General features: G+C 41.2%; 1 protein-coding gene across 1 annotated transcript; it reads right to left on the reverse strand.

The window, feature by feature from the left end:
• Positions 1-536: 536 nt before the first annotated feature.
• Positions 537-9,852, reverse strand: casp7 (caspase 7, apoptosis-related cysteine peptidase). The gene is made up of 7 exons (XM_084567792.1): positions 9,713-9,852; positions 9,214-9,323; positions 5,249-5,400; positions 5,028-5,156; positions 3,714-3,889; positions 3,278-3,416; positions 537-3,158 (listed from the first exon to the last, which is right to left on the reverse strand). The coding sequence occupies exons 2-7, from the start codon at positions 9,321-9,323 to the stop codon at positions 2,932-2,934; spliced, it is 933 nt and encodes a 310-aa protein (XP_084423918.1). The 5' UTR covers positions 9,713-9,852; the 3' UTR covers positions 537-2,931.
• Positions 9,853-9,933: the final 81 nt, after the last annotated feature.

The raw sequence follows: 9,933 nt of genomic DNA on the forward strand, positions 1-9,933 counted from the left end.
GCCCATGTCCATTCTCTGATGAGTCACCACAAGGGAGAGCTGCACAATATTAGGAAGGTGTAATTGGTGTATTTCAACATTATTCTGTTGAAATACACCAATTATTCTTTTGTTTTCATGTTTCACTGAAAATAAAAGAATAATGCAGCTGTTTGGGAGTTTTTTAAGGTGTATTTTACTACACAAGAGGTGCTCTAGCAAAGTGTTGGTTGAATTTGAGTCATGTGATCTTGGTAGCCGGCGCTACAATGAGATAAACTCAAACGCTTGTTGTAAAGATAAGATCATTGGATTTGTTGCCGATAACAAACAAGCTAAATATCCTTAAATATAATTATAAAGCAGAGAAGCTTGGTTACTAATATTTCTAGCATGAATTCAAGAAATTTAAATAAAACACTTAAAATAATGCATTTGATTCCTTTGTGTCTTAAGTGTCTGAATGTGTCGAGCATCTTTCTCACCTAAAAAACAAAGAACAAAAAACATGTTGCATGTGCAGGAAAAATGAGGCAGACTTCACCACAAAATAAATTCATCATGTTTAATACAATAAAAATCTCTGTTTTGAAGTTATTTAAACAAAGTATCGCCCCAAATTAAAAATTAAAAAATAAATAATTAAAAATGGGCCAAATTATACAAATTCATTCATTTTTTTTTTTTGCAAATCTTTTTTTTTTTCTTTAAATATATTTATTCCTGAGGACAACAGCATTGAACACTGGAAAGCATTTAAAATTTTACCCCCTTAAAAAATATTCCTTTCCCTCCTTAAATTCCATTCCAAAGCAAGTGGAGCAAACACTCCTTTCAGCACGGGCCAGGGCACCACATCACCGATCAGATCGGAGATCCATGTGTCGAGGAGGTCCAAGAGTTGTGGCTGCACTGGACAAAAACTGGGGAATGCAGTATTGATTACACTCCGGGAAAGCGCACAGTAACTGAGAGCTACTGATGGGTGTTTGCCATCGGTTACTGACACATGGCATCATGTGCATAATGTAAAAACGTAAAAATGGGAGTATTGCAGACATGTGGATTGTGTAAGTTCAGACTTGTCGCTGCCAGTAATAGCTGCCTCTGTGATTGACAGACTAGGAACAATAACACAGAGTACTGGAGACACACACGTCGTATATGTTGATCAGAAAATGTCGTTTATACTCGATAAAATAAACTTTTTTAACTTGGAAAAAGTGCTTAAAAATAATATATATTTCAATACGTATTGTGTTTTTTGAAAATCTTTCGACAGCAAACGTCAAATTTTCAAGAAAAAATGCTAAGATGTTGCTCGGTATCAGTGTTATCTATGTTAAGACATTGCACACAACAGTAATATACAGTAAAACCGTGCGGTATTTGTGCTCTGGGCTCCAGTCCAGCCTCTCACGTAATGAGATTTCCCAAATTTATAACGACAGTTTTAGACATTCTTAACTCGGAGTACAACTCGTGCATTTAAAACTATAGTGAAGAGGAATGTCTAGTTTCACAGATAAAAGAGGGAAATTCATAAAAACTGATTAGTTGGACTGTGACTAGTGAATAAGTGCATTATTTTGATCATATGCAAATACGTTAAGTGCTCACTTATTTGGGATTGAACAACAAGCAAGTGAAGGTCTCACCATTACTGGCAAGACTGCAAATGATTGTTGTTTTTAGTCAAGTGTACTATGTGTACTATGCACCGGATAGAACTAATCACAGCAGAAGATCACACCTCACTGGCCACTACGTGTATGAAATAGTGTAACACGACATTTACCCACTTCATGGGACATTAAAGAACCTGAGGATGCCAGCATGCTGCCACCAACTTGCTAGGAAGGCTGAGACACTGCGCCTTTGGCAAGAGCATCGCCACCTGTTTCTGCTCAGAGGAGTGTTTTTCTTTAGTGAAAACATTAAAACACAGATAGCTGAAAGTGATCTGATCCATTTTCCAGATTATTTTCTTCCTGTTTGACGAGTCCTTGCAGAGGTTTTTTTTTTTTTTTTTTTTAATCTATGCTCGTCTTATCTAGCTTTGTGAAAGACACAGAGAACAAAACATTCTCTGCACACAAGCGAACAGTCCAACAACCAATCAGAGCTATTTTGTTTTACACAAACAACTCAACGTCGTTCAGATAGCGGCTTCTCTTCTGTGCATCGTCAAACGATCTGATTGGTCCGGCATAATAAGTTCCCAACAATGCAAAAACCCCAAAAACATATGCGGCCGGGAAAAGATTGGGCTGGCTTCAAGGCCTTAGCTCTTATCAGCTCTGCTACTGAAGTGTCCAGATCTCAAACCAGGCTTAATTTAGGTTGTGAAAACATTAGAATTAATAAGTATAATCATAGAGACAAAAATAATTCATTAAAACTTTAAAAGCATTTATGTGTGCACCTATTGTACCTGGTTTTGCTGTCCACTAGGTATTACAGGTATTAAATGACAACTTACTCTGCCCCTTCCTTTCTTGTCCATGTCTGAAGACAAATGCTGGAAAATGGACCGACACATATTCAGCTATGGTTCCACAAACCTACAAAAACTGGCAGCAAAAAAATGTTCCGGGTTGGTAGAATAACATGGATATTTCACAACGCCTGTTTGACAAAGATCAGATGAAATGTGACGCCATTATTCTGAAGAAGAGGAAGCCCCCCCAGAAGAAGAAGGGGTAGGAGTTTCACCGTCAACACATGAACGCGGAGTGCCACTGTAGATATATATATTTTTTTTGAGTGCTTGTTTTTCAGGCCCAACTGCACGAGTCAAATGTGCTCCGAGTGTGCAAGTGTGCCCTGCTGGGCTTGAATCATCCCTGAATGCTTTGACCGCTTAGTCAGTGGCTCAAACAGTCAGTCCGGTCGGTCTAGTCAGTCCAGTCAGTCAGCGGTGTCTTACAGTACGATCAGTTAGCTGGGCGGTCAGTTGAAATACAGTTCTTTCGTCAGCATAGAGACCACGCAGGGAATCTGCTTCTTCTCACTGAAGCGTGGGTCTTCGGACCAGGACTCGAAGCTGGTGGCCACCATGTAGTTGACCCGAGTCAGGATCTGCATTATCTCCAGCTGCTTGCCGAACTCGTTGAGGACGTTGCAGAGCGCCTGCACGAACCAGGAGCCACGTCCCGGGTTCCTCCATGAGTAATATCCTGGGAAACCATCGTGAGTCGGCTTAGAAACTTGGCTCTTACACATGATATACTCATATATACCCCAATCACTGGCATTTGACGTGTTGTTAAAGATTTAACTCTATATTCAAACTTACCCGGCACAGTGGAGTACGCAAAGAGGAAATCTGCCTCTACAGGGATCTTATGTCTTGGATTAGCATCAGTCTCCACGGGATCGTTTACTGGACCCGAATCTGTCTGTATACCATCATCAAATTCAGAGCCCCGGCAAGCCTGGTGGAGTAAATGAAATGACATTTCATTGTGATCCTGAGTAGCTTTCTCAACGATGACCTGGTGAAGCAATTAAAAATTAACTGTTTTTAAAAGCTGGGATGAGGAAGAGTTTATACAATAAACTATCATCTGTCTGTTGAGAGCTACTATAAACTATGTGTGAAGTCTTTATTACTCTATTACCCCTAAGTTGACTATTTTTGAGTCAAGACTAGCATAAACTTCACAGCAACAACAACTGTCACACCATCCTTTAGAGCCTTTCTAGATGTAAAAGTCTTCTGAAGTGCGTACCTGGATGAAGAAGAGTTTTGGCTTCCCCACTAAGCTTTTGCACTTGTCCCCCCTGAACAGCGAGGTCATGGTCTTGATGGGCATGGCGCCGTCCGTGCCGTAGATCATGCCCTCCTCGCCGTGGCTTAGCAGGATACAGGCGAAACACGAGCTGTCACTATGGTCTTCCTCCGAGGCTGACCCATACACACACAGACAAATACTGGACTCTTAGCTCGGCTCAGGCCTCATTAAACTTTAATCTAAAGTAAGTGAGGAGTAATCTAAGCAGCTTGTTTTGTGGATTCTTCAGTAATTTGAGGTTGACGCTAAGCTTTAAACGTAGATGTTTTTCTTTTGTGTAAACATGGCATCTATTTTTCCTGGTAGGATTACACAGAATATTCTAATATTATAAAATATGTTTGTTTGAAGAGTTGACATTAAAGCCAGCGGAAGGAGCAGACGGAAAAACCTCTCGAGGTGTGTAAAAGGGAAAACAAAATGAATAAAGCATTATTGTTCTGATTAACATTTAGGACAATCTTCCAGGAGTTTAAAATTAGCCGTGTATTATTGAGTACTAATGGAAGAAAGTTACAGGCTCATAAAATTGTCATATGGCGTTCGTAAAAATCTGATCAGTGGACGTGGAAATGGTTTGATCCTTTACGCCTTGTGATGAAACAGGTAGCAAGTTTAGTAGGATTTATGAAATGACATTGTAAGTAAGGGCCATCAGTTGACTAGTATATACATCGATCAGGCATAACATTATGACCACCTTCCTAATATTGTGTAGGTCTCCCTTGTGCCTCCAAAACAGTTGTGACTCATCAGAGAATGGACATGGGCCTTCTGAGGGTGTCCTGTGGTGTCTAAAAGGGGAGGGGCCTCTGTGGATCATCCCACAGATACTTGATCAGTTTGGGATCTAGTGAATTTGGAGGCCAGGTCAACACCTTGTGCTGTTCTTCATGTTTTTTTTTAAGTTGTTTCTAAAGCGTTTTTGTGTGTGCCTGTGTCACAATGTGATCAATGTTATTTACTTCTCCTGTCAGTGGTTTTAATGTTGTGGCTGATCGGTGTGCCTACACGCATATAAAAAGTAATGGTAGATCTGGTAACACTTATGTTAACTAGAGAAGTATAATTTAAAATCCTATAAAATCTGTTTATACAATATCTTTAAATCCAAAGTCGCCTTTTTTAACAAAGAATGTAACCACGTTTTGTTGTGTCCTTATTTAAAAACTTAAGACGGCTAGAAACCTAAAACATATTTCATAGTGAAAGATTAAGCTATGAAAAGCAACGTCGGTTGGCACAACTCACCTTCTCTGAGAAGATGCTCCATCTTCTCACACGTCTGATCGTTGTAGATGCAGACGTCGAAGCCCAGGCTCTTGAAGCATTTGTACAGCTCGCCAGCGTCCCGGTCCGTGCCGTTGCGTACATTCATCCCTGTCAAGTCACAACGCAGTACTTAGTACACGAACTCAACGACGCCGAATTAGATTAGACGTAGGGCGCGCTTGAAGCGTTGTCAGCCGTACCTGTCTTTTCATCAAAGTTTTTGTTGTTGATGATGATGCACTTTCCCACTCGCTGGTGGCCCATCTTATACTGGAATGTTGGTGAAACAATTCTGTAATGGCTTTCAGAAGAGTAGTCCTGCTCCCGCATCTGGCCATCCTTATTCTTCTTACTAATAAAGAGAAAAAAGAAGATAGAGGTAAGTAAGTTACAGCTTACGTTGTAGTATTGCTGAAATATAACACAAAACGTTTTTTAAAACATCAAAAATTCACTTCAACGGAAACCTCAAAGTTAAAAAAAGGCCCGTAAGGCAAGTTAAAACTTCAATAATGTCGTCTCTTGTCGAACAAGTCACTGAACACAAATAAAAGTCAAGATATTCCACTTCAAGACACACACAGGAGAATAATCTGAACCACTTACTTAGAAACCAAAGCGTACATACATTTTCAAATAAGGCATTAAACGTCACGGCCAAATTCGGTTGCAGTATTCCACCGTCGGGTTAAAGAAGAAGAAGAAACTAGAAAAGGTTTTGCCGCGCGCAGATATCAAAAAAAAAATTGTACCGGCGTCGATGCAGATTGAGCGAGAGGAAATCTTCCACGAGTGGCAATTCTCACAGACCTGTCATATTTCCATTCTTTGAGAGATGCATCCAGATAGCTAAGCCAACAGCGGCCCACTGGGGGTCCACAAAATCCAGGCTTGTTCCAGAAGAGCCTAGTCATCAGGTTACTCAAGGGCCAGAACAATGCACAGCAATGCAACACTATCACGCACAAACACTCGCAAGCCGGGCAGCCGTATTCTAATTAACATGTGATCCAGAACTTTTTGAAGCCCCCCCCCCCCCCCCCATCTCTATGCCAACATACCCTACTAAACAATTGAGGGTGGGCAAATAGCTGCAACCCTGTTTTGCTGGTCCTACAGTAGGAGGATAGTCAAGGGGAATAGGAAGCCGCTGCGTCTCTTACCTGGGTTCGTCATTAAGCGCTACGCCACTCTGCATCTGAAATACGTTGGTTTTTGACGCGTCTCTCTCTCTTTTTTTTTTGAGTTTCTCCACACCTGGCGGTTTTAAATTAACGTTGTGTGCTAGGATACTGACATGCTCTCTGTGCTGGATGGAGACCTGACTGGGCCATCGGGTGCTGAGGAGAGGGGCGGCGCACTGCGAGCCCCCCTGAGTCAGCAGCCTCGCCACCGCACCAGTGCTTTCTAAAGGCCTATTCACACACGGGCCACTGTGCCTCGCTCCATGCTGAGGTCAGACAGGGCAACAAGTTGCTCCTCTGCTGACAGGTACAGAATCCACCTGTACGGATGCTGCGAAGGCCCAATTATCTAAATTTAGGAGCTAGACGCACAAGAAAGGGCACAACTATAATAAACAAACTAATGAGTAACTTCTAAAGGGATCTAACAAGTACAGACAACTATCTTTATGACACAAGATACCTTTACAGATTCTATCGGGACTTAAAGGTCCACTGATAAAGACAAGAAGATGTTTATATGAATACTTGTTCTCAGGTAACCACGGGCAAGTAGAAATGAAAGCCACATCCCAGTGATCAGATTAAGCACACACAAGGTAAGATCATAAATATACCAGGCCATGTTTGGCCTTTTTATTTATTAATTTATTTATCAATTCCTATTTAAAACTTAAAATCAGAGATGCTGTTTGTTATCTTGACATTTCGGGTAAGTCTAAATGTCAGACAGAGCAGACCTGAGCCAGGGAGAAAGAAAGATAAGTTGACAAAAGGTTTAGACTGCCACCTTGTGTCCGACACCGGTGCGAGCAATCCCCTCGCGTCGGTCTGCGATGCTGAGTTTACACAAAACCTACGTATCCACGGTTTAAGATTCAGCTGTAGTAGAGGCTAATTTTGAGCATCCACTTGAGGGCTGACCCAGAATTGAGTTTAGGATTGTTTTCATGCAGCAAACTAATTAGGCTGTCCCAAACTGGGTCCCAGTGTCAAGTCAAGGGTACACACTTAATTTTTCTAAAAAAGCTTTAATTAGGAACCAAAGACACCTTCACTTTAACAGAAAGAAGCAGCCAATTAGCTTTTAAACTAAAAATCACGTAGCAATGAGCCACAACATTCAAACCACCAACCCGTAGAGTGAATAACACAGATGATCTCATTACGTAATGTTGATATAGAGATATATTCAATGTTCTTCTGTAGGATCAGACAACAAGAGACGTTTGTTTTTTCTGAATGAATGAAGCAAAACTCGTTTTGTTCGCATTGTTTGTTCACAAAGGAACTGGAGAAATAAGGACAAATGCGACCCAGATCACATCCAAATCCCACCGGAGATGCCTAAAATGCGACCTCAATGCTGGTCACTTGTGATCAGACTCCCCGGGACAGATGTAAACCCTTAAAAACAAGCTGAGATGTTGTGCTTTACAGCCATTACTGTAATTTCTCTTGCACCTCTCCCGGAAGGTTATTACACTGTTATAAGATGCAAATAGTCTCGGGTATTCTGGAAACCTGGGTAAAAGCACTTACTCATGGGACACTTTCTGAGCTTTTTATAGTCAAATTAAGAAACAACAAAAAAAGTCCAGGCGGACATTTTGAGGCTTAGGTGAGGATTAATGCAAGGTCAGAACGGGGCCAATGTGCCTCGGCCTTCCATGACCCTGAATTTGGCCCCTGTCTAAGTTGCTTAAATTCTTCCACTAACCCGTTTTTCCTGCTTTTAACACATCCGCTTTGAGGACAAAATATTCACTTGCTGTCCAATGTATCTCAGCTATGGTGGCCGAGAGAGCTTGACACACCACAATTCAAAAAAATACCAATACTGCAAATACTGACAACACCAGCAAATAATTTAAAAATTAAAAATGTTAAATAATATTAATGCCTCAGTTTACACAGTGGTGAGGTGGGTAGCACTGATGCCTCACAGCAAGAAGGTTATGGGTGCGAATCCATCGGCCGACAGGGGCCTTTCTATGTTCTCCCTTCCGTCCAAAAATGCTTCCTCCCACCGTCCAAAGACATGCTCGTTTGGATTAATTGGTGATTCTAAATTGGCCGTAGGTGTGCATGTGAGTGTAAATAGTTGTGTGCTTCTGTGTTAGCCCTGCAATAGACTGGCAACCTGTCCAGGGTGTACCCCGCCTCTCGCCCAGAGACAGCTGGGATAGGCTCTAGCCGCCCCGCCACACTCCAGAGGACAAGCAGTTACAGAAAATGAAAGAATGAATGAATATTTACATCAACCTTCAAATTAATTGTGTATAGTGTATGATTATTTGAATTGGCAAGTCCAACAAAGGTTCAAAAAAGGCAACTGGACTTGTAGAGTTTTTTTGAGAAAACTGGTGCAGCTAATTTCCATTTTTTCAGGAGGAGTTCCTATTGAAACCTCAGACTTCCCTACCAGTCCCCTAGAACTGAAGAAGCTACTCGGATGATGAGTGGTGAAACGTCTTCTCAAAAAAACTCTACAAGTCCAGTTGCCTTTTTTGAACCTTTGTTGGATATACCATGACCTGGATGACTGAGAACCTTCACAGATGAATTGGCAAGCAGATAATAAGGCAAAATGCTTGTAAGGCATCATGCAATTCCCAAATGGAAAGATTAAAAAAAAACTTCTCTCAATACAAGTGACAAGTAGTTGCATTGCGCTTCTGTATTTGCTGGTGTCGTGATTTTATTTGCACAGCGTTTCTGTCACTCGTGTTTTCTTACTTTACTTGTGTCAAGTCTATTTGCATCCGTTTTCACAAGTTGCAGTGTGTTGCAGCATGCCCCCTTACTGACAGTCATGATGACCAGATCACTTCAGCGGAAATAATAACAAAAGTGAAAGCTACAGCAAAACACGGAAACTGTCACATATTTTTTTAACTTGAATTCAACTTTTTAAAGACCAAGAAAACGTTAGAAGCTGATTAATGTTGGGTTTTCAGATAAACAGTAAAAGCAGTCACCTCCCAAACAGTAGAAACCTTCCTTTGCGGTCTGGTTTGGCGTCTGTCTGGTCTCCCGTCAGCTCCACTTCTCCTCCGAGTTCTGTTTGCTCTGCAGGTTCTCCAGACATCTGAAGTTAACACACACACACACACACACACACACAAGTTTTTTATATTTAATCCATTTCCTTAAAATACTGCTTGCTTTGGCCTGTGTTTAAAAACAGTTAACTTCAATTCAACAGCTAGTTTGATTTATTTATTTATTTATTTAAGACCTTAACTTCTAACAACAAAACTGCTCATAACGGATAAAAAGCCCTAAGTCAAAAAGTAATTATCATACTTGTTGTAAGATTAATTGTGTACTTAAAGCTGATTCAATAACCAGTTTGACCGGTTGCTAAGGTAAACTTGTTAGCTACGTAACTTATTAGCATATAGCTAAAAAAAAGTCATTAGCCACAAACTGACGCTAATTGAGTCTTTCCGGGAGGATACGTTAGCGTGAACTTACATTGAAGCACTCGTATATTGTGCTTAGTCAGCTGTGCTGCGGTATAAAAGTCGGGTTTTGTTCTCCAAAGTTTCGACGACGAGTTCCTCAACAAAGTTCAGAAAGCGAAAGTAGTACGTGGTCCCCCGCGCGTCAGAATCTCTGCCGTGCGTCATTGCGTCAGAGCCCTGCGTCAACCCCTGCGTCCTGCCAGGTTTGACGTTGAGGTTCACAAATAAATA

This window comes from Chelon labrosus (assembly GCF_963514085.1).
Source record: "Chelon labrosus genome assembly, chromosome: 19".
NCBI lineage: Eukaryota > Metazoa > Chordata > Actinopteri > Mugiliformes > Mugilidae > Chelon > Chelon labrosus.